Here is a 24,847-nt window from a genome sequence, read left to right as displayed (position 1 = left end):
GGAATGTGATGATTTAGTATGGAGTGATTTTAAAGGAGAGGGTTAAATAATGCTGTTGTAGCCTTTAACCTGGGATTAATAAACAGTAAGGATTTAGCAAAATAATTTAGAATCATAAACTATTTCAGCATAGCCCAAACATTTAAGCAAAAGCTACCCCTCTGATGTAATTACTTTTATTATTATTATTTGCATGGTACCTATCAATATGAGCATATTTTGGGAAACTAATCTTTCATTTGAAATTTAAAGAGATTAGCACAGTGAACAAATACTAGTTGAACCACAGGCTTTTGCTGACATTGGACTGTTGTTGACTTGCAGGAGACCCTTTGATGTGATTGAATCTAGTACCACATGATTGCTCAGTGGCCACCACAGGCTGAGTGTCTTAACTCCTTGGCCAGCTCACTTTGAAGTTTTAACCCTTGGGGGTATGTTACGCTCAACAACCAGCCACCAGTGCACACTGATAAGAGTGCTTGTTTTGGGTATAACTGAATATTGGCTGTAAAGATTTTAGAAAGAAAAAGTATACTTCTCAACCTAAAGTGAAGAAAGAGAGTAGTCTCCCAACATATTGCAGTATGTTTTACGGAAAAAGAAAATGGGGAGGGGTGTCTTTGATGTTAAATCTGTGTGGGGAATTATGATTTAAAAACAAGTAACTGAATGACTATTAAAATCAATATTAACATTTCACGGTACTGATTTTTAAATTTTTTCTATTAAAGATTAATCTATGTATGTAATCTATATATTTGAGTTCAACTATTAGAAACAAAGTTAAATCATTAAGTCTGTTGTTGCCATATGTCTTTTTAATAAAATATCTGAAGCTGCTCTGAAGATATTTCAATGACAAACTTTGTGTATTACACTGAGATGTATTTTATTATTATTTTGTTGCGACTAAACACTTGATAAATGATATAATTTTGAAATGTGTTTGATACATTTATAGGATGGAAGATGCTGATAATTCCGAAAAGAGTGTAAATGAAGAAAATGGAGAAGTATCAGAAGACCAGTCTCAAAATAAGCACAGTCGTCACAAAAAAAAGAAACATAAACACAGAAGTAAACATAAGAAACATAAACATTCCTCAGAAGAAGACAAGGATAAAAAACATAAACATAAGCATAAACATAAGAAACACAAAAGAAAAGAAGTTATTGATGCTTCTGACAAAGAAGGTATGTCTCCAGCTAAAAGAACTAAACTTGATGATTTAGCTTTGCTGGAAGACTTGGAAAAACAGAGAGCCTTGATTAAAGCTGAACTTGATAATGAGTTAATGGAAGGAAAGGTCCAGTCTGGGATGGGGCTCATATTGCAAGGTTATGAGTCTGGCTCTGAAGAAGAGGGGGAGATTCATGAAAAAGCAAGAAATGGAAATAGGTCTAGTACCAGATCTTCAAGTACAAAGGGGGGTAAACTTGAACTTATGGACAATAAAAATAGTACAAAAAAGCGAAGTAAAAGCAGATCCAAAGAACGGACTAGACATAGGTCTGATAAAAAGAAAAGTAAGGGTGGTGTTGAAATAGTTAAAGAGAAGACAACTAGGAGCAAGTCAAAGGAGAGGAAAAAGTCTAAAAGTCCATCCAAGAGAAGTAAGTCTCAAGATCAAGCAAGAAAATCAAAATCTCCTACCCTTAGAAGGCGATCTCAAGAGAAAATTGGGAAGGCCAGGTCTCCTCCTGATGACAAAGTTAAAATTGAAGATAAAAGTAGATCAAAAGATAGAAAAAAATCCCCAATTATAAATGAAAGCAGAAGTCGTGATCGAGGCAAAAAATCCAGATCCCCAGTTGACTTAAGAGGTAAATCCAAAGACAGAAGATCACGATCCAAAGAGAGAAAATCAAAACGATCTGACACAGATAAAGAAAAGAAGCCAATTAAATCTCCCTCTAAAGACGCTTCTTCTGGGAAAGAAAATCGGTCACCCAGTAGAAGACCTGGTCGAAGTCCTAAAAGAAGAAGTTTGTCTCCAAAACAACGGGATAAATCAAGAAGAAGTAGATCTCCACTTGTAAATGATAGAAGGTCTAAGCAGAGCAAATCACCTTCCCGAACTCTGTCTCCTGGGAGAAGAGCCAAGAGCCGATCCTTGGAAAGAAAACGAAGAGAACCAGAAAGGAGACGACTTTCTTCTCCAAGGTAACTTGTTTTTAGAATGTTAGTGATTTTTTACCAATGCACTATATTTTAAAAAGAAGAAACTAGAACTTGTGGACAAGAAATGAGGTAGTATAATCAATCTTAAGATGTTAAGTAGAGTTTTATGGTTTTAGGTAGATCCTATCCACTAACTATATTAATATTTGTACTTTTTTCAATGAGAAACTTGACCAAGGGATTTACAAATATTGGACTTGGTAACAGAATCAGTGTGGTTTTTTTTTTTTTTTTTTTTAAGTTATTGACTTAGTATCCGATATACAGAAACACTCCTTTAAATCCAAGTGATTTGGCTGATGAATCTATGTATACCCATTTATGGGAAGTGAGGGGAATTTCTAGAGCAAGGATTATTACAGTATAAGCTGAAATTTTTAACTTTAAAAAAAAGGTATCAATTTAAGGATTATGATGTGTCCATTCTTTTGAATTGGCATGATTTTGAATTCTAATATAAATTGGGACTACCAAATCTTTTTTGCACCCAAAATAAATTTAAAGCAAATGTGGACATCTTTTTCTATTACTAATTATTTTACATAAATCTCATTGTTTAAGGCTTAAGTTTAGGAAGAAGTATAGTGTGTAAGAAATGATTTTTATTTTTTTTTACCAATAATAGTAATAATTCACATTTGCATAATACTTTTACCCCATTGGGTTTTTTTCTCAAATTCTCGTGATTTTCTCTCATAAAGCGAAGTGATTCTCCTATTCAATTTATAAATGAGAAACTAGATTGAGAGATTATTTAGTTTACTGAGCATCATATAACTAATAGGTGATTAAGGCACATGAAGGATTTTAGCAGAGTGAGTGGGAATTGTTTAAACTGCTTTAGAAACGATTTTTTTAGAATCTCTATGTTGAATAATTGGACATGTGAAATTAGCCAAGTTTAGCTTAAAAGAATGTTGGCTTATACTATGTAAAGATACAAATTCCTAGCCACGTATTGTGTGTAAGTATAAATGCAAGATGACCCTGAAGTTTAAATTATTTTCTGAAAAATTTCAAGAATGCTGTTTTCAAAGTGCTGTGTCTTAAATACTCTTGCTTTTTATGACACTGTAATTAAATGGCCCCCTTCTTCGTTTCCTTTAGCTTTCTAAATTGAGTTGTTAGTGTTGCTGATTATGTTCTCTAAAGTGTTTCTAAACGATCTTTGTTTCAATTTGCTTTCCATTTGAAAAGGAAATTCTGAGCAGTTTTTTATTAAGGACTAGAGTTGAATATATGAAACAAAGTTTTTTTTGCTTACAGAAAAGATACTAATTAAAGGGAAATTCAGATAGGCAAAAGCCTGTAAAATCTCTCCTTTTTGAGCCCTCCACTACCAGTCATACTATTGTGTCCTCCTAGCCTTTTTTTTTTTTTATGGACATAAATACAGTTTATATGAATGTTCTTACTTATAGAAGTGGAGTCTTACATGTTAACATGTGATTTGCTTTATTTTATGAAACATTTCTATGACCATAAACATCTTTTTTAGCTCTTTATATAGCAGCACCGTATTTCACAGTACAGATACACAGTAATGCATTTGAGTTTTGAACAACACAGGGGTTATGGGTGCCGGTCTACCACACAGCCAAAAATGGACCTATAACTTTTGACTCTCCAAAACATAATTCTAATAGCCTATTCCTAACTGGAATCCTTAGAAAACATATATTTTGTATGCTGTAGTATCGTATACTGTATTCTTAAAAGAAAGTAAGTTAGAGGTAAGAAAATCATAAGGAAGATTAAATACATTTACAGTGCTGTATTGTGTTAAAAAAAAAAAACCAATCTGCCTGTAAGTAGACCTACGCTGTTCAAAACTACATGTTCAGGGGTCACCTCTGATCATTCCCTTGCAGAAACATGAAAATTTTGGTTGATTCCAGTTTTTCACAATTGTATGCAAAGATGTCCGTTGGTTATATGTGAAGTTTCTTTATAGAATAGATGCATAGAAGTGAAATTGCAAAGTCTAAGGTAATGTGCATTTACATTTTATAAAGTATTGTCAAATGTCTTTCTAGGAAGGATATACCAATACATATATCCTGGACTAGATGGACTGTCCCTTTCTCTAATCCCTTACATGCATTTGCTGTTTTAAGGTTAACATTGATTGTAAGATGCTGTTATATGTAATATATTAAAAATGAGACACTATATTGCAAAAATGTCAAAATTTAGGCAGAGGACAGTCTTCAAACTGAGGAAATGGAGTACTGTCCCTTAGGCAAGTTTTATCTGGAATTAGAATCCGTGGCTTTAACAACATGAATAACCTTTGTAATTCTTCAAATTGTGGGAAGGAGGAAGTAGACCTTTTACTATGTGCGTACCATAATACCAAAATGTCATTGTGATTTTCTGAATTCAAGTTTTGTTAAAAAAACATGTTAATATGTGCATACTGTCTTCAGGTTAGTGTACCCTTTCTTAAGATGTCCTTTATATGCAAAACAAATTCATTAATTCGATGTATTTTTTTTATTAACTTGTATTTGGTCCCCTTAAGAACACGACCTCGAGATGATCTCCTCAGTAGACGTGAAAGATCAAAAGATGCAAGCCCACTCAATAGGTGGTCTCCGACCCGAAGAAGGACAAGTAGATCTCCTATTAGAAGACGGTCTCGTTCCCCACTCAGACGTAGTAGGTCACCGAGGAGAAGAAGCAGGTCTCCACGGAGGAGGTAGAGATATGTTACATATGTTGACCTTATAATTTATTAAACTGTGTGCTTTGAAGCTTTGTATTAGCTCAGTTGGTAGGTTTTCTTAAAGATCATTTTTCTCTGAAAAGTTGTAGCTGTGATCCTGTGTAGTTTCCTTTTTACTAGTGTGATATTTCACAAGCACACACTGGTTTTTCTTTAATAGATGTTTCTTTCAAATTTAAATAAATCAGCATTAATTGAAAACTCAGTCTTTTAAAGGGGGAATGCTTTTTTCCCTTTCTTAAGCTAAATAGGTGACCGATGCTTACTGGTTTTTTTTTTTTAAACAGGGTAGATCAGAAGGTAATAAATAAGTAGCCCAGTTTCCTGGCATTATGTAATTGCAAATACTGTGTCTGTTTTTCTATTAATTTATATTTGGTTCCCTTAGAACAAACCTAACTCAAGATGATATCCTCAGTAATTGTGAAAGACTGGGCAAAACACTTGTTTAAGTCAGAATAGAAACCATTTTACGTGAAGCACATAAAGGGAGTTGGTTAATCAAAGTGTTGATTTGTGAAGCAGGAATCATTTAAAAATATATGCATTAAATATTTTTTCTTAAGGCTTATTTATTTTAGAGAGAGTGTATACACAAGTTGGGTGAGGGACAGAGGAAGAGGGAGAAGACCTCAAAAGACTCCCCACTTAATCAACTCAAGCCTTTCAGGTGCCCCGTGTGTTAAATATTTTCACTCAAATATAAATGGACTTCATATGCCAATTTTTTAATGTTTTTTAATTGAACTAATACATGAATGTAGTTTAAAAAGACAGCACTCCAAAGGCTTATATTCCAACCAGTGAGTACATCTTGACATCATCTGAGTATTTTCATATACTAGATTTCTTGAAGGGCTTTGTCTGAGGTGGTATATGTTTAAATTTTTGAAGTTATTGCCGTATTATCTATTTCTTACTTTGGAAAATTATGTTTCTTTCTTTTTTCTTTTTCTTTCTTTTTTAGTAAGCTCCACCATGTGGGGCTTGAAATCAAAACCAGGAGATTAAAACCTGAGCTGACATCAAGAGTTGGATGCTTAACCAACTGAGCCACCCTGGTGCCCCAACAATTACTTTTTTTAATCCCACCCCTCACACTTTCTTTTCTACCTAATTGGATCACATTTCTCTCTGCTTCCAGTTACAGTTATTATGATCTTGTACAATATTGCTCATTGCTGAGCAGATAGTCACAGGAAGGGGACAAGCTAATGCTTCTAGCCTTCTGTCTCCAGACTGACTGATAGGCCTGCTCATTACCATCATTGTAGAATTTGTTTTCCCTTTTCTGTCCTCTGAGTATTCCATTGTTTCTGTCTTATTTTGTGGTTCCCTTCCCTGTATGCAGCATCTTCATGTTTTACTTCCTTGCTTTGTTAATGCATCTCTGATAGCTTCCTATGGAAAGGACACTTTGGGGGACCTTTGTTTCTTAAAAGCCTTTTTATTTTATTTTTTTAATCCTCATTGCTGATTTGATTTGTCAAAGAATAGAATTGCAGGTTGAAATCATTTCTTCTTAAGAATTTTGAAATTGTTATTTCACTGATTTTTAGTTTCCAATATTGCTATTGAGAAGTGCTATCTATTTATTTATTTGACACGTACATAAGTAAGAGTGAGAGATGGAGAAGCAGGCACAAGGCAGGACTCCATCTCAGGGCCCTGAGGTGATGACCTGAGTGGAAGGTGCCCAGTGTCCTATTCTGATGCTTGGGCATTTCTTACAGGACTTAATTTTTCTCTTTTCCTCTCCTTTTATAATAAATGTTCTACATTCTGGAATTCCGCTATAATGTGCCTTGATGCATGGTTCTTTTCTTTCCATTGATTTTGCTGGGCACTATATAGGCCCTTTTAAAGCAGGAAGATGATAGCTAGCTATTCTGGTAAATTTTCTCTCTTTTGTTTTTGTTTTTGTTTGCTTTCCTGCCCATTATTTTCTCCCCCTTCCCCTCCCTCCATTGGGCCTTCTATATTCCACTGGTTTCCCCCCCACCACAGTCATCTTTTATGTTTGTCCTTTTCTACTTTTTGTCTGAATTTTTCCTTTCTATTGATTTTTTTTTTCTCCTATGCTTCTGTATTTTTATTTCTAAGACTTACCGGCTGTTTAATTTTTTATATGCCTTTTTACTCATGTTTTATAGAAATAACATCTCAAAGATGGTAATGAGTTTATTTTTGGGAGTTTTTATTCTTGATAGTTCTTTTTACCTGTACTTTGTTTCTTCCCAGATCCCTTTTGCTGTTCCTTTACCTTTTTGAGGACTTCATTCAAACAGCTGGGTCCTTCTTGTTGCCTATTCTCAATTAAAACTTAGCTGCTGAGAAAGCTGAATGGAAGCTTTCTTCATTCTGAGAATGTAGAATTTGTGGATTAGTGGGTATCACTTCAGTGTGATTAAATCTCTTTAGCATATCAATGACTGAAGCTCTTTTCTTTTGGGCTAGCGGTTTTCTAGAATCCTCTCATCTGCTGGAGAACATTGACATGGCTGCCAGGAGAGTTATGGTTCTTCATAAAGTAGACTTCCGCTTAATCCTTTCATGTTCAGGACTGTGCCTCCCTGCTACCTGGGTCAGTTTTTATAACAACCGACACCTCTCAATAAAATAAATTTTAAGTACTCTGCCAGAATGTGAAGGGAGATGGTTAGTATTTTCTACTGAGTTAGAAAAGGGAGTATACAAGAGCCTATTTCTAAAGACTTTCAACCAGTTCTTTTTAGCTTTTACCTCACATATCCAGCAGAATATGGTGTCTCCAATTCTTGAGGATTTCCTGGGTTTTGTGGCATGCAATTTACTTGTTTCTTATTTACTTTGTCTGATTTTGTTGGACTAATATTTAGATTTGATTTGTTAATGTTCTTGACATTTCTGCTGTCATAGTTTTTCCCAGTCTCTTTGCCTGAGGATTTTCTTTTCAGTTGTTCTTTTCATGTCATTTTAGTAAGGGTTTTGGAGAAATGTGACATAAGCAAGGTAGTCAGATGTGACATTAACAGAGTTTGCCAGTTCCTTCTAGACTTAGCAGCCTTTTCTGTTTGGAGGTTCCACAGCATCTTTCTAACATAAACTTTGCCTTTAATTCTTGAGCTATAATAGTTTTTGTTTAACATGAGGCAAGACCTTTATGCACTTATAAAAATGTCTGAAGACCAAAATAATTAGACTTTTTGTCACGTTTCTTTTCTATACCTTATTATTGGTGATATATATATATATATATATATATATATTGGTTTATTGAAACATTCACATAAACTAAATTCACCCTTTTTTGGTGTAGTTACATGAGTTTTGATGAACACATAGTCCCATAATCATAATCAAGAACATTTCCATTGCCCACAAAGTTCTTTTGTGCCCCTTTCACAGTCCAGTAAGAACAATAACTGTGTTTTAGTTACCTTCAATTAAGTTGATTACTCCAGTCTCTCTGATACATTATTTTACTTTAAATTTTTAATTAACTTTTTAAAAAAATTTTCATTTTTATTTATTTATTTTTTAAAGATTTTATTTTTATTCATTCATGAGAGACACAGAGAGAGACATGCACAGAAGGAGAAACTGGCTTCCTGCGGGGAGCCTGAAATGGGACTCCCTCCCAGGACCCTGGGATCACGCCGAACCCAAGGCAGATGCTCAAACGCTGAGCCACTCAGGTGTCCCAAAGATTTCATCTTTAAAATAGTTTTAGGTTCGCAGCAAAATTGAGCTTTGGAAAAATACGGAAAGTTGCTGTATACTCCTGCCCCCAGCACACCCACAGCTTCCCCACCTTGTACTTTAAATGTGTGTATATATATATATATAAGTTTTTTTCCCCAAAATAGGGACAGAGGTCGGAGGAGCCGGTCACGCTTGAGAAGGCGGTCTCGATCACGGGGTGGTCGTAGACGTAGGAGCAGAAGCAAAGTAAAGGAAGATAAATTTAAAGGAAGTCTATCAGAAGGAATGAAAGTTGAACAAGAATCTTCATCTGATGATAAGTAAGAATGGAATATCCCATAATTTCCTTTTTTTCCAATTTAGACAAGTACTATTTGACCTGAAATTCTTTGATTTCCACCTGGATGTTGTAAGTGAATCTATTAATTAGGTCTTGAATTTGAAAGTTAATTTTTTGTGCATATCTTATAGGTTATGTGACAGAGGTCATGCTTTTCTGAATTTAGAGGTTTCAGTTGGACTGGAGTGAATATCATGAGCCTTCTCTTCATTTTTGTTAGGGACAACAGATCTGTTAAATAGCCCTAGCAATCTTGACTAGCAGTTTCGTAGTGGTTGGAGGAGCAGGGGGTGGTATACGAATTTTTAAACTTCTTAGTTTGTGTAAAAAGATTACATACTTTGCAGTTGAGGCTATTTGGTAATGGGTATGTCTGTTACAGTGTAAAAGCTACAGACACATTTCATTGTCTAATGGAGAAATGTTTTTTAGTGCGAATTTAGTTGTCTAGATGGAACATCTCAAGAACTAAGATAATTTAGAGCAGTGGCCCTCGGCTGGGGTAATTTGCCTCTCTGAGGACATTTTGGCAATATCTAAAGGTATTTTTGGCTGTCATCTTGTGGTTAGAGATCGGAGATACTGTTCGGCATTTGCTAATATACTGGACAGCGCCCTCTTCCATATCGAAGAATTGTCAAAATGTCAATAGTGCTAAGGTCAAGAAAGCCCAGTCAGAGCTAGTGATATGCAAATTAAGTGAGGAATGTTAAACATAGATCCTGGTACCTTGAGAATACACTTTGCTTACTCATCTGCAGCAAAATAGCAGATCATAGAAAAGGTGCGAGAAGGGATGGTAAAGATTACGGAGTTCTTTGGGAAGAAATTGGGACTAATCAGGCAGGTCTGGGAGGTAGAGTCACATTCCCCTTCAGAGTGCATGTGAAAATTTACATGTGTGTTTTTGATGGGGAAAGGATCCATAGCTTTCCCAGTGACCCAGAGAAGGTACTGGTTGCTTGTGTGTCTCACTCTCTTAATCTGTTGGGGTTAAAACTGAGGCTGGCTGAGTGAAATGACTTGAGTAATACCACGGTCATGGTAGAGCCAGGGATTACTCTTTTGAACTTAAGGATCTTTCTTCTGTTCCCTAGTTTGGTGCCATGAAACAAATGATGAAAATAATGAGACAGAGGAAGGTTGAATTAGTTGCCAGGATTCCAAACCAGGCAACTGAGAGAGTTTAGAAACGGGAGAAAAAGAGTAAGATGGCTTAAGACTTAGGCTGGAGCTTGTGGATGACCTGTGTTTTCAGTTTTTATTTTTAAATTATGTAATAGTTCTGGTTTATGGCTCCCTAAGGATGTTTGAAATTAAGTGTGTGTGTGTGTGTGTGTGTGTGTGTATATATAATATATATATATATATTTTTTTTTTTTTTTTAAGCCTTGAAGACTTTGATGTAGAGGAAGAAGATGAAGAAGCTCTAATAGAACAGAGAAGAATACAGAGGCAGGCAATTGTTCAGGTATGTGATATTAAAGTTTTGAGCAATCCTTAAACAATTATTCTTAGTAAAAGGTTTTTTACTTTAATAAGGAAGTGATGTTAGTAACAATTGAGTAAGTCTTTAAAAATCATATATGTGAAATTATATGAGACTTGAAAAGATAATTTCCTAATAAAGTTGAAATACTTGCCCCTTTTTACATATAGGACTCTAACAACATTTGAAGCTTCCTTTTTTTTTTTTAAGAAAGCCCTCGTAAATGAGTATAGAATAAATTGGAGGAATTTTGTTTCACAAAAAATTATGCCTTTTTCTATGGGGGGGGCATTTTAATGACTAAAAAAAGTACATTTCCTTGTGTAGATGTGATTGCTTAAATAGAACATCTCAGTAATTTAAAAAGTAGTTTAGAGGTAGGTAATTAAGAAAATGGGGTGGAGAAAGGGGTATTGTACATAGATCTTTGTATTGTCATTTAATGATCAGGTTACCTGCCTTCATAGATTATCAGTTACATCTTGGCCATCCTGAGATAGAGCCATGGCCATTAGATCCTTTGTGGATGGCAGTCCCTGTAAAGTGTAAAATTTTCTCCTAATAATGGCAGGGTGAGTGATGGAGTTGAGAACACATTCTGGAAGAAGTGAAAAAATGTTTAGGTCCTATAAGGAAGACAGCAGACAGAAGGAAAGAAGAGATGTGCCAGCTCCCCTACATATACATAGCAAATCATAAATCAGGCACTGGTGGGTCAGAGGAAAGGAAAGAACTTGAATCACCAGAGGATATGGGCCAAAACTGGAGTTTCAGATAAACACTTTTCTGGGGCACTGATGAAATTGTTGTTATTAGACTGATATCCCTAGAGACTTGGTTGAATCTTTTTTTGTTCTTGCCCAGGTCCACAATCCCTTATCTCCAGCCCTTGGGGCCAGATGTGCTTCAGAACTCAGAACTATTTGAATTTTAGAAAGGTAATATGGTGCATCTATGTATATTATTTAGCCCCACTAGTGGGGTCTAGAACAGGAACAGCACCCCATTATCAAACACATTAGTGTTTCTGCAGTGAGGCATATTATGTTCACAATGGGGGAGATTTAAAAAAAGACTATAAATAGTTTCACATCTATTAGGTGAGGCTTTGTCTCCTAAGGAGTGTGCACCAAACATAGAAAAACTTATTCAGAGTTTTGTGAGTTTTGGAGTTATATGTAAGGGATTGCGGATCTGATTCAATCAAGGCATCAGTACCTTTTTAAAATTTTTAACATTTACACTCTTTTCAGTGCAATACCTCTTAGCAAATATGCGTTGGATTTTATGAAAATAATATGTTGTATTTTTGTTACAGAAATATAAATATCTTGCTGAAGATAGCAATATGTCTGTGCCATCTGAACCAAGCAGTCCCCAGAGCAGTACCTGTACACGGTCACCCTCTCCAGATGACATTCTGGAAAGGGTAGCTGCTGATGTTAAAGAGTATGAACGAGAAAATGTTGATACATTTGAGGCCTCAGTAAAAGCCAAGCATAATCTAATGACCGTTGAACAGAATAATGGTAAGTTAGATTTCTATTTGGACCATTCTTTTTCTGAATTTTTAGTTCTGTAAATAATGAAAGATTGTTTTAGGATGGGGAAATATGGAAAGGATTAGAAACATTGCCCTTGCTAAGTCTTATGATAATAACAATATTAAATGTTCCCTATAAATGTTTTTGACTAGTTGACGTAACCTAAACAGTATTATACTGAATCCCATGTATTCATTACCTTCCGTCAGGGCTGCCTGGCCGGTTTAGTCATAGCATGTGGCTCTTAATCTTGAGTTTGAGTTCAAGCCCAGCTTTGGGCATAGAGCTTCTTTTAAAAAAAAAAAAAAAAAAAAAATGTCATTGCCTTCTGTTTTGTTTGCTAGAGTATTTTAAGCAAATCCCAGCCATGATTTCATTTCATCTATAAATACTTCATTTTGTATCTCTGCTAGATAAGGACTTTAACAACGACAACAAAAACAGTTCTTGGGTGCCTGGGTGGCTCAGTCCAGTTAAGTGTTCAACCATGATTTCTGCTCAGGTCTTGATCTCAAGGTCCTGGAACTAAGCCCCATATTGGGCTCTACACTCAGCCGGGAGTCTGCTTGAAGATCCTCCTTTACTTCTCTCCCTTCCCTCTGCTGACACTTTCTCTAAATAAATAAAATCTTTAAAAAATAAAAAAAACACTACTTATATCTAAATAATTGATCATTTTTTAATGTCTTTCTAATTATAATTGGTTTAAATCAAAATCCAAATAAGATGCACATATCTCTTAATCTCCGTCTTTAAGAGTTATTCTCATCCTTCTCTTCCCCCTCTTTCCATATACTTGTGGAGATAACTCGGGCCATGTGTCCCATAAACTTTTCTTTCCATTCTGATTTTGCCACATTCTTGCATCATTTATCTTATTTCCTCTATCTCAGTGTTTCTTGAATCGAATAAAAGTGTTAAAGACTTGAGTAGATTTAAGTTAATTTTTTTGGCAAGAATACTGCATAAATGGTGGTGTGTACTTGCATCACATCAGGTGGTTTGTGGTGTGTGCTTGTCCTATTTTTATTGATGTTGAGACTTTGTGTTTAGATAAGATGATCACATCTGTCTCACATGAAGTTTCCCTTCAGCTGTTGACCTGGCAGCTTCAGCAGCCATTGGTGATCATTACTTAGATCCATTATTTCTCAGGGGTTGAGGGTAGGTGGGCACACTCTGAAGTGGTAATTCTTAAATGTCCATTATTCCTTTTGAATGGTTAGCTGTAATTCCATAAAAGAAGAGGTTTCTGTTCTTTGATTACCCAAGAGAGATGGTTTGTACGGGAAAGTTGGGATAAATGCTTGATTATTTTGCTTTTATTGACTAATACTTAGTATAAAATAGTATTGGTACATTAACAACCTCCAGAGATGACCAGTGAGATTTAGGTGGCTTTTGTCAGGTTTTTATTATTTGGTATCATTATGTACTTAAATTCTCTCTCCAACTGAGATGAGGAGGGAGCCCCTTTAAGTTGGTTTCTAATATGCTTTTGATCCACATCCTATGGGATTTATTGGTATTAATATGTTTCTTTTTAGGACAGGTTGGCAACTGTCTGTGAAAAGTCAGTCAATATTTTAGGCTTTCGTAATTTGTTTTTTTTCTCTGTTCCAACTACCAAACTGCTGTCGTAATGCAGAAGCAGCTGCATTCCCAGAACTATGTGGGCACCATAATTTAAATTTCATATAGTTTTCACATGTCACAAAATATTCTTATGTTTTTCCCCATAACCTTTAAAAATGTAAAAATAGACCATATAAAAACAAGCAAGGGACCAGATTTGCCCCCACTCTGTAGTTTGCAAACTCCCTGTTCTACCATGTTGTAGGATACCACAAGTCACCTTGTGCATATCTTATCCCAGAACAGAAGCAGCTATTGCTCCGTGAAACCCTGGTTCCATTTAATAAGAAATGCCATTTAGACTTCACAAGGCACTTAGGGTGTGTTCATCATTCATGGGACTTTTCAGTTCAAAGCTAGGATATACATATATTTTTGGAAAGAGGAGGTTCATACTGAAAAATTGCCAATTCGAACTTAAGATTATAGGGTTTTTATTAACTTCTTTGATTTCCTATTTCTTTTATAGTGAAAAACATGATTCCTAATAACATGATTATTTAGATTATTTTGAGGCTTTCATGTACATAATTTTCAGTATAATCACCAATATTGAATGTAGTGAATGCAAATTGAAAATGTAATGATTCTTTTTGGGATACATTCCAAGGTATAAATTCATGTGAAATACTTCTGTATGGTTATACTACACACCAGATAGATTTAGGTTTATTTTGTTTGCTTTTGATTTCTAGGAATTTTCTGTTTGATTATTAAAATGTCTTTCACATCTGTGTGTTGTATGCTGCCTAGACAAGCACACACAAAAATAGACAAACTCATCAGTATGAAAAGATCTTCATTCCTATTTACAGCTATGTGCTATTCCAGTGTAATCAGTATACCAAGGTTTATTCACTCTGTCTTCTAAGAGTGGATGTTTGTGTTGTATCCACTTGTTGATTATTCATTGGAGCATTAATTACAGTAGCATTGCACATTAAGTCATTTTTTTAATGTTCACCATGGTGTCTTTAAGATGATTTCCTAGAATCGGGGTTGCTGTATCCGATGAATATAATCTTGCTATATTTACAAATTTTACTCTGTAAGGCTTGTACGGTTGCCTCCCAAGTAATGTCTGAATACTTGTTTATCAGGGCCTTGTTACCAGAATGTTATCATGCTTTCAGGTTTTTTAGCCTGTCTCAAAAGAGAAATGGTATTTCATAGTAATTTTAACTTGTGTTTCCCTTACTATACATGAGATTGGGTATAGGTTCATATGCTTAAAACCATTGCCTGGGTTTTTTTTTTTTTTTTTTAGCTCCTTTTATTTTGCCCAGTTTTTCTCTGGGGTTATTGGACTTTTTAGGGGAGAAATATATACAGATCTAGATCTATAATGGGAGTATTAACTTTTTGAGATTGAGTTGCAGTTTGGAAATTAAATACTTTAAAGAGGAACTTTGATTTTAATACATAATCATTTAGCTATTAGCATATTTAACAGTGGAGAAAATACTGCCATTAGGTCTTTCAGCTTTCTAAAATGCATTATTTTAGTAAAAAATAGATAGCTTTATATAAAGTGTTACAAAGTGACTTTTAAGTTGGTTAATGAAAAACTGATGTACAAAAGGGGGGGAAAGTATGAATTGCTAATGATTTACGTTGATGACTTATTTGTGTTTTAATTCGTATCCCTTCATTTTTCAAATATTACTGTTATTTTCCATTAAGGTTCATCTCAAAAGAAGCTCTTGGCACCTGATATGTTTACAGAATCTGATGATATGTTTGCTGCCTATTTTGATGTAAGTAACTTTTAAAGTCATAAAAACAGAGCTATTAAAAATATATACTAAGTATGTGTGTTGTATATAGAGAAGGATAAAGCAAATTAATAACTGTTAACATTTGGACAGTCTGAGGTGTATCTGAAAACTCTTTGTACTAGTGTCACAACATTTTTTAAGTGTAAAATTAGGTCAAGATTTTAAAAACGAGTATAGCAGAATAATTTGAGAGCTTCAGAAAAACAAATGATTTAAACATGTAGGGTTTTTTTTGTAGTTATTGTTTTGAAATTTTTTCTTGGATTTACAAATGGCGGTGGGGGTGCTTAGTTAGCTGAGATAAGATGTCAGTACTTTCTAGGCCTGTGTTAGAAGAGAGTCCACTTTGGGCTTTGATATTGTAGGTGATTGAGAATTTAGGATTTGGATACTAATACACTCACTGAAGAGTTGGGAATGTTAATACAAGGAAGGGGGTTAAGAAATTTTTTTTTAAAGCTATTTTATCAGTACTTTTTCTTGGAAAAGTCTTAACATATTCAAAAGTATGAGACCATTTTCATTATAAATTCAAGAGAACACAAAAAAATAAGGAGGCTTTGGCAAGGGAGAGTGGAGGGATAAACATAAAATAGAAACATTAAAAATGGAGTAGGGTTAAGCAATCTGTCCAGGACCCTGAAAACACTGGTCATTGGCTTAAGTAATGTATGTATTTTTGCTACAAGAACACCAAAACAAAGTTAAGACAGGATGACAGGATGTTTAAGCCACTGAAAGTATCAGCACCAATCGCTTGCTTAGACTATGTATGGTTCAGGGTCTTCTTGGTATCATGGAAAGTGATGTAATACTCTTCAGAAGTGCTAAATACTGTTAATTTCCCACACAAACCGTAGTGCAGCCAGTGACATTTCATGGGTATATGGGAAGAGAAGCCAAGGGATGTTTCGTGGACAAAGCAGTGAAAGAAATACGGAAATTGGTAGGGGAGAGAGTTGAACACTGGTTAACTGAGTGCCCTTCTGTAATTTTTGTCCTCCTTTGTCTATTAAAAGCAATAGAAAACCAGATCTAGGGCAGCCTGGGTGGCTCAGTGGTTTAGCGCTGCCTTCAGCCCAGGGTGTGATCCTGGAGACCCGGGATCGAGTCCCGCGTCGGGCTGCCTGCACAGAGCCTTTTTCTCCCTCTGCCTGTGTCTCTGCCTGTGTGTGTGTGTGTGTGTCTCATGAATAAATAAATAAAGTCTTTAAAAAAGAAAAAGGAAAACCAGATCAAGTTTCAAGTTCTTATTTTCATTTATAATGCCCTAGTCCTATTCCTAAGAGTTTTTGAAGATACTTGGTTAATTTTTTTTCTGATCATTATTGTGATGTGAGATTTGGGTAATAATGTTTTTAGCTATATTGCATTTACACAGGTGATGGTAAGAGTTGACTTAATTGGCTAAAATGTTTATATTGAATTATAGCTGGTTTGGCCCATTTTGCTTTTTAAAGGAAGCGCCTGATTAGTAGGTAAATCGCTCTGTTGTCACCTGCTTCATTTCAGAGTGCTCGTCTTCGGGCTGCTGGCATTGGAAAAGATTTCAAAGAGAATCCCAACCTCAGGGATAACTGGACAGATGCAGAAGGCTATTACCGTAAGTTCACAGTTCTAATTAATTTTAGAGTTCATTACATTTTGTGGAAATATATTGCTTGATGCAGTCACACATTGGAGAGCTCTGAAAGTCACATTACAGTGCCATCACTTAAAATGTTGGCACATCTAATAGTTGCATGAACCCATGTTGTATTCTAGTAAGCAGCGTAGGAGCTTCATGAATAGAAGTGAGGTAAAGACTTGATGTGCAACTTAAATCTATTCAAAGTTGTTTTCAGCTATGAGATAATCCTCCAGGAGGAAAGGGGAATGTCACTTGCTTCGTCTTGATCTGAAACCAAGAAATACGACATACAAGGAACTTGGGATACCAGTCATGCAGTATTTGTCATTCAGGACTACAGTTGGAAACACTTCAGTGAGCACGTTTCTTCCCTACTCAATGTTAAAATCTTCAGTTGATAGGGACTGGGCATGCAGCTTGAACCACATTATGACAGAGTGACTGATGGAGGCTCGTCTTTGATTCTCCGTGGTGTCCAGGAAATCAGGCACACAGTAGAGCTTTGACACATTTTTTTTAAGTGACTGCACTGTTTCTTTTTGATTTATTATGTGTGTCTCATGGTTTTAAGTAATTACTTAATATGGTCGAAATTCCATTTCTTAATTTACTTTTATAGGTGTGAACATAGGTGAAGTCCTAGATAAGCGTTACAATGTGTATGGCTACACTGGCCAGGGTGTCTTCAGTAATGTTGTACGAGCCAGAGATAATGCAAGAGCCAACCAAGAAGTGGCTGTAAAAATCATCAGAAACAATGAGCTCATGTAAGTTCAGAAGACCTATATAATAAAACCAAAAAACACAGATATTCACAAGTGAACATTTTTTAAAAGTTAACACAGTCTGTAAGTATTGCAGTTATAAAATGACAAGTCTGGTATTGAATCTGTTGCCCCTGGTCTTTTGTAAAATAGAAGTAATTGTCATACCCATAAGTTTTAATAAGTACAGTCTGTACCACACACTGAGCTGATGTTAAAGTCAACTTGCCATTGGCTTTAAAACATTAGAAAGAACAGTTATAATGTATATCAACATCTTCATCTGCCCTAGGCTTAGAAAATATTTTAAAGTCATTTAAAAAATATGGCTTATTGACAAATTATAACTAGAATTTTATTTTATTTATTTTTTTAAGATTTTATTTATTTATTCATGATAGACACATACAGAGAGAGGGAGAAGCAGGCTCCATGCAGGGAGCTCGACGGAGGGACTCGATCCTGGGACTCCAGAATCACGCCCTGGGCCAAAGGCAGGCACTAAACCGCTGAGCCACCCAGGGATCCCTAGAACTAGAATTTTAGAGGAAAATCAAATGTTAGTATTTGATAAGACATCCATTCTTTGACTCTTAGTGTGGTTCCATTTTTGTTAAAGCATTTACATCAAGACATTTTTAAAATAAAAATATAAAGATTGAGGGCATCTGGGTGGCTCAGTCTGTCGAGCATCCAACTTTTGATTTCAGCTCAAGTCATGATCTCAAGGTTGTGAGATTGAGCCCCGTGTCTGGCTCCATGCTGGGCGTGGAACCTGCTTAGAATTCTCTCTTTCCCTCTTCATCCCCCCCTCCCTGAAAATAAAATATGCAACATTGAATTTCCTTAAAGCAAGGTGAGTTTGTTCCTCCAGTGTTTCTTTCTGTTGATTATTGTGGAAATAAGTGCCATGAAAACAATATTTGGAAGTGTAAAGTACTGTGTGAATGACATAGACACTTGTCATTCCTCAACAGATTGGCTCTTGGTACTTTAGAAATATAAGGTATCACTTGCGATAGATGAGACTGGATACTAGAAAATATTGTTTAGTTTTCTTAAATGCTGCATTCAGTTTTGAAGTAAGCTTATTTTTCTTTTCAGGCAAAAAACTGGCTTAAAAGAACTAGAATTCCTGAAAAAACTTAATGATGCTGATCCTGATGACAAATTTCATTGTTTGCGACTCTTCAGACACTTTTATCACAAACAGCATCTCTGTCTCGTATTTGAGCCTCTAAGGTAGGTACACTGTCAAACCTGTACATTGCTAAAAATTTAGATAAACGCCATGACAGATTTCTGTGTGTTTATTTTTTCCAGTTAGCTCTGGTTTTCTTTTTTACTTTTGGTTAAGAGCTAGCTTTTTGGCAATCATTAATGTATAAACATTCATCGACCATGTACTATATGTCAGGCACTAACCTCATGTAGCCTTCAGCTCAACAGAGAGATTTCTCACAATGTAATAAAAAGAAATGGAAGTAGTGGAGTAGAAATAACAATTTTGATCTTCAAAAGTGTAGCTTTGGTTTTAGGCTTTCAAATATAAACCCATTCTAAAATCAATAAGAATTTTGGCATTGTATGTCTTCCCTTCTATTTATTTTGAAAATTGAGTTTTATTGGAAAATTGTCTTATATACACACAGGTTCATGTGCTCTCATTTCAGCGTAATTTATTAAATTTCTGGGAGGGCTCTTGAACAGAGAACTTTAATTTTAGTTTGTATTTTGGATTTGATTTTACTTTATACTTAAACATGTTTTTGCCTTTTTTATTTCCATTTTCACCCCTAATTTTGTGATTTTTTTTTCTTTTTCTCTCCTAAAAGTATGAATTTACGAGAGGTGTTAAAAAAATACGGTAAGGATGTTGGTCTTCATATTAAAGCTGTAAGATCCTACAGTCAGCAGTTGTTCTTGGCATTAAAGCTCCTTAAAAGATGCAATATCCTACATGCAGATATCAAGCCAGACAATATCCTGGTAAGTCAAACGATCAGGCTGCCTTGTGCATCCAATTAGATTCTTACCAGTAACGTGATTACCACTGTCTTATTGTAGAAATGATGTCTTAAAAGAACAACTCAGCATATTAGTTACCCATTAGAAAGGACTTAACCAGTGTTTACTTTTTCGGAAATTGGTCCATGAAGTGTTAAATAGTTAAGTATAAAGAAAGAGGAAATAGGCTGTTGTCCCAATTTTTCCTTTGAATTGGTAGATTTAGAGTACACACAATTCCCAAGAGTGCCTTAGTATAATAATGATGGGCTTCCTCTGGTATCTAAGTAGAATAAATGCATTTTGAAATAGGACTGTTCATGGCTCTTTGTTCTCTAGTTTGTGGTCTAACAGGGTTAGAGACATTTAAATGAATTATTTCTTAAGTAGATACATGGAGTAGTGTTTTATAGGTGCCCAGGAGGAGCCCAAACACAGCAGAGCTCGGTTGTGATTAAGGTTGAAAGGCATCCCTTTTCATAATCTTACCTCCCTAGTAGAGACTTCTGGTGTGGTAATACACAGCTTTCACAGGGTTTGTGTGGTTTTTTTGTTTGGTTTTTGTTTTTGTTTTTGTTTTAATTTAGAAGTAATACATTCCCATTAGGGAGCGGTGAGTGTACACGTACTACTTCCTTCCCTGGCCCCATTTCTTCACCCCATACTGAAGTATTCAACGTTGGGGATGTGTTCACAACTTGGTGAATTCCTAGCTTGTCTGCTGATAACATTCTATGCTTTTAAAAGATTATGATCCCATTAAAGTTTGTTAAGGACTCCTCATCAATAACTTTGCTGTTAGTTCAGAGCTTTCTTCTTTTTTAGTATCTTAAAATATTTCTTTCCAGACTACCGCATTAATAATGAGACCTTCATCGTAGTAGATTTTGTTTGACTTTACAATGTGTTACACATCTAATATGACCTGGGATTAGAGAAGCTAAGTAATTACAGTGAAATAAGTGAATTATAGACCTGTCTAGTCAACTTCAAAGTTAATGTTTATCTCCATTTGTTTCTTTTAAATTGTGAAATACACCATCTGTACCGAAGACTGTATAAAATATGTAAAATTTAAAGGTAATTATGCAGTGAACATCTGTGTAACCACCATAGAAGTTAAGACATTTGCCAGTATCTTAGGAGCTCTTGTTTTTAAAACTTCATTTTCTTTGAGTTAATGCTACTCTGGTAGTTTACACATGGACTTCAGACATTACAGGTTTCTCTCCTTCCTGAGAACGAGGAGGTAGACATCAGAAACCAGAGGGAGTTTATGAATGAAAATCCAAACCCTTTAGCCCAGCATTTCAGCCATCAGTGTGGTAGGAGTTCCATGTTTCTCATGGAGGTTGTGTAGCCAAACTGGAGAGTGCAGATAAGTGTGGGTATCCTGTGATTATTTAAGGCGTCTTAGCCAGCCCAGGAGTTCAACTGATAATTTCTCATTTAAAAATTGTCCGTGAAAAATAATCATTTCCGTTACTAGCTTAATTCTGTGGATATCCTCTTTAATGGGCCAATCTAACACTGACCAAGTGTTCTGGTGTCCCAATAGAAAGTGCCTAGTTTATTTAAAGTGTTATGTTTCTTTGGGGTGGGAACTGTAGGCCAAGTTCAAGTCCCAACTCGGAATTTGTGTGTGTCTCTTTTGAAGGGGGGAAGGGACTCTGGAATATGAATTATCTTCACTTGTTAGACCTGAACATGCTTCTGACTCATGAGTGGCAGCAGCCATGGGAGCAACTCCAGCCTTTCTCAGCAGATGTCACTGTTACTGTGTATGTTGAAGTATTTACAAAGGAAAAAAGAAACAAATAACTAATATAGAGTTCGTGTTTATCAGTTGTGCCAAATATATTTAACATTTTCTTAACTAATACCTTCTTTATATTTAAGGGATTTGATACTTTTTAGACTTGAAGTGATTGCTAAATATGGGATGGTCTAGCCGCTTCGGATGAAGAATGTTCTTATTCTGTTTTTGTCCAGATTTAATCTGAATCATCCTCTGCTTTCATTGCTGTCATAATTTTCTGGCAACTGAAAGTTAACTACAGTCACTTGAAAGTTAACCTAAATCTGATCCTTATTAATGAATTGTCTTCATGTTCCTTTAAATAGTAACTCGACTTGATTCAGGTATTCTGGGGATTTTTAGAAGATGCTTTGCTTCAATGAGATTTTTCTCTTACTATACCCCTCCCTTTTCTAAGTAGCATTGGTTAAAATTAAATGTCCTTGGTATTAGCCCGTATTTCTTCACTGAAAAAAGTTTTTTTTTTACTCATAGTAATCAAATATTTAATAGCTTTTAATTTTTTTATAATTAGGAAATTGACTTATTACATAATTAGAAAAGGAATTTTAAAATGGGTAACTTTGTTTTCAGTATTGGAAGTAACTTCTCAAAGCCAGTTATTTTTATCTGATTACTTGTCATAATTATTTTGGACATGAATTAAACTTCCATGATAAACTGTTTTGCAGGTTAATGAATCAAAAACTATTTTAAAGCTCTGCGATTTTGGGTCGGCTTCACATGTTGCGGATAATGACATAACACCTTATCTTGTCAGTAGATTTTATCGTGCTCCTGAAATCAGTAAGTTTCTTCAAATGTTCTTTGACCTGGGCCATCATATGCAGTGGAAACAGCATATTTAATGTCTAAGTACTGTTTTCCATCGCACTTCAGCAGCTGCACGAGGTCATTGATGAGGAAGGGAACCGTAGCAAGTTCATCCTCCTCAGGTGGAATGGTGGTAGTTGTGACAGGAGTCTTGATCATGTCTGGCAAGAGTAGCAAAACAGTTGTGGAAAATCTTCGGCTTTAGAAGACTGCTCTTGATTACTCAAGGTCTGATTATCAAATTTATGGATTGTATGGGACCTTTTTTTGCTCTTCCTGTGCCTTGGTTGAGGCTGGTTAGCACCTCCACCAAAGGTGAAATAAAAGAAATACACACTTCCTCTGCCCCCTGCCCCCCTTTCAATTCCTTCTGCATTCCCTCATTTTTTAAGATTTTAAGTTAAGAATTAGTGGGGGAAAAAAAAACATGAAGCTAATGCCAAAGTGAGGTATTAAGATTGCAGTTATGTAAGCCAAGCTAAATTAATCCCCTATTAATGAAAGTAAATAGTGGATTGTTACTATCATCATGTATTAAAACTTCTGTTTTGTTTTCAGTTATAGGTAAAAGCTATGACTATGGTATAGATATGTGGTCTGTAGGTTGTACCTTATATGAGCTCTACACTGGAAAAATTTTATTTCCTGGCAAAACCAATAACCATATGTTGAAGCTCGCCATGGACCTCAAAGGAAAGATGCCAAATAAGGTAGGGCATTAATGTGAGTTTTTATTATTATTTTTTTTAACGTCTTAGCAATAGTTTACTGTAGACCAATGCATTACTGCACTCACCACTCACTAGTGGCTATAAAACCATTTCAGAAAGGCAGCTATATGGCTACTGTGATTCCTTAGCTCTTTTTCATTTCTGCTACTAAAGGTAGTGGTTCTAGTCAGCGAAGAGCTATCAGAAGTGAATAAGAGAGCTCCATTTTCCTGTTCCCCTCTAACATCTCTCTTTGCTTTTCTTTACTCTTTTAAGCAGAAGAGTAGGGGCCTACAGAATAGAATTGGAATTGAGGAAGAGAGATTGATGAGCATACATTTGTTAAGCAACCATACATGTATATATGACTGTTTCATATCTTTGTTCTTCCCTTGTTCCATTTATTATCCTTTAATGATGGGCAGAGAAGCAGCCTTGGGAGCACACCGTTATTGGTAACAGCACCAAACATGCTTGAGAGGTGGAATGAAAAAAGATGCAGGTCAGGTTAGTTCAGATGTGAAGAAGGGCTCAGTTGCCAGAGAATGACGGGTGAATATTGGAAAAGGAACTTGATGGCAATCAGCTTATTAAAGATTGGAAGTTATTTGGGAAAGGAAGGTACCAAGAAAAACTCACTTGAAATTGACGTCCTTCTAACATAAAACTTGCCCTTAATGCTTCAGCTGCAATAATTAGTTTCAGAAATGAAGCAGAAATTTTAGGCACTTATTAACTTGTCTGAGGGCTATATGTTAGATTTCCGATGACTTCAGCTTAATTTGCTGAATTTCTGGGAGTTTACAGATTTTTCCCAAAGTAGGTCAGAAGCCATTATGTTTTTTAGGTACTGTCCAAATTCAATCATGTTGCACTTGTTTAGAATAATTTACACAGAAATTAGTTAACGTTGGTATTTGTTTTAATGAGGTCTGACCTGTATCATTTCAGGGCTGTTGGAACTTAATTTTTAAAATGTCACTGGGTTTCTTAAACTGCCAAGAGAAAAGGCCCCTAATGTGTTATATTTTTCCTATCTGAGAGCAAATGATTTTGTCTTTGCTTAAGCCTCAGTTTTGAATAGTGAAAGCACAATGTGATGGTATAGTTGGTTTAAGTCACTGCCTTGGAAAATACAATTTCAAGTTATTAAGTAGTTCTAGGCACAGCATTTATATTAGCCTTTTCAAAGATGTTAAACTCTCTAGAGCAAGGAATCTAAAAGATTCCTAAATGAGAAGACAAACCCAGAGAGACAAAATAAGTCTTAATTGTGACTGGTTATGTGTTAAATTGTTGGTAGGCCAGACTATTTCATAATAGTTCAAGACCCAAGTTTTGTTTTGCTTTATTGCCAGATGATTCGGAAAGGCGTATTCAAAGACCAACATTTTGATCAAAATCTCAACTTCATGTATATAGAAGTTGATAAAGTAACAGAGAGGGTAAGTCTCTTTTAACTGTCCTTACGTGAAATGATTGTCTTATTTGTGAATGAACTAAATACTGGGTGGTACTAGGAGCTGTGAACATTTAAAACACTAAAAATAATTCCTTTTGCTGTTGGCCAATTCCTGAATCAAACACAATCAGGCTATGAGAAAGAGGAAGGGATTTAAAAATGTTTGTCTAGGATAATGAGTCTATTTTTATTATAGGTCCTATTTAGACTCTCTTCCTCTGTTCTTTGGATCATTCTTTCTCTGGCCTCCCATCCAGCT

The 24,847-nt window shown here is 35.4% G+C and overlaps 1 protein-coding gene across 17 annotated transcripts in view; it reads left to right on the top strand.

Moving 5' to 3' along the window:
- PRP4K (pre-mRNA processing factor kinase PRP4K) overlaps window positions 1–24,847 on the top strand; it is a 36,941-nt gene that overhangs the window by 6,624 nt on the left and 5,470 nt on the right. For 14 of the 17 annotated variants that reach the window (XR_013373786.1, XR_013373785.1, XR_013373783.1 and 11 more), the window contains exons 2-14: window positions 965–2,167; window positions 4,710–4,886; window positions 8,762–8,917; window positions 10,327–10,408; window positions 11,745–11,955; window positions 15,289–15,362; window positions 16,896–16,986; window positions 17,633–17,780; window positions 18,882–19,019; window positions 19,613–19,766; window positions 22,275–22,389; window positions 22,975–23,126; window positions 24,485–24,571. Coding sequence is in view for 2 of the 17 variants with exons in the window: in XM_077886156.1 (XP_077742282.1) it covers window positions 965–2,167; window positions 4,710–4,886; window positions 8,762–8,917; window positions 10,327–10,408; window positions 11,745–11,955; window positions 15,289–15,362; window positions 16,896–16,986; window positions 17,633–17,780; window positions 18,882–19,019; window positions 19,613–19,766; window positions 22,275–22,389; window positions 22,975–23,126; window positions 24,485–24,571 (2,788 nt within the window). In the remaining 15 variants the exon portion in view is untranslated. Of the gene's footprint in view, window positions 1–964; window positions 2,168–4,709; window positions 4,887–8,761; window positions 8,918–10,326; window positions 10,409–11,744; window positions 11,956–15,288; window positions 15,363–16,895; window positions 16,987–17,632; window positions 17,781–18,881; window positions 19,020–19,612; window positions 19,767–21,441; window positions 21,566–22,274; window positions 22,390–22,482; window positions 22,645–22,974; window positions 23,127–23,551; window positions 24,572–24,847 lie in introns of those variants that run through there. The other 3 variants (XR_013373787.1, XM_077886158.1, XR_013373788.1) reach the window with 3 other exon arrangements.

The sequence above is a fragment of the Canis aureus genome, chromosome 37, assembly GCF_053574225.1.
Source record: "Canis aureus isolate CA01 chromosome 37, VMU_Caureus_v.1.0, whole genome shotgun sequence".
Classification (NCBI taxonomy): Eukaryota; Metazoa; Chordata; class Mammalia; order Carnivora; family Canidae; genus Canis; species Canis aureus.
The sequence above is the reverse complement of the archived record's forward strand: the minus strand, read 5'-3'. Positions and strand labels throughout refer to the sequence as shown.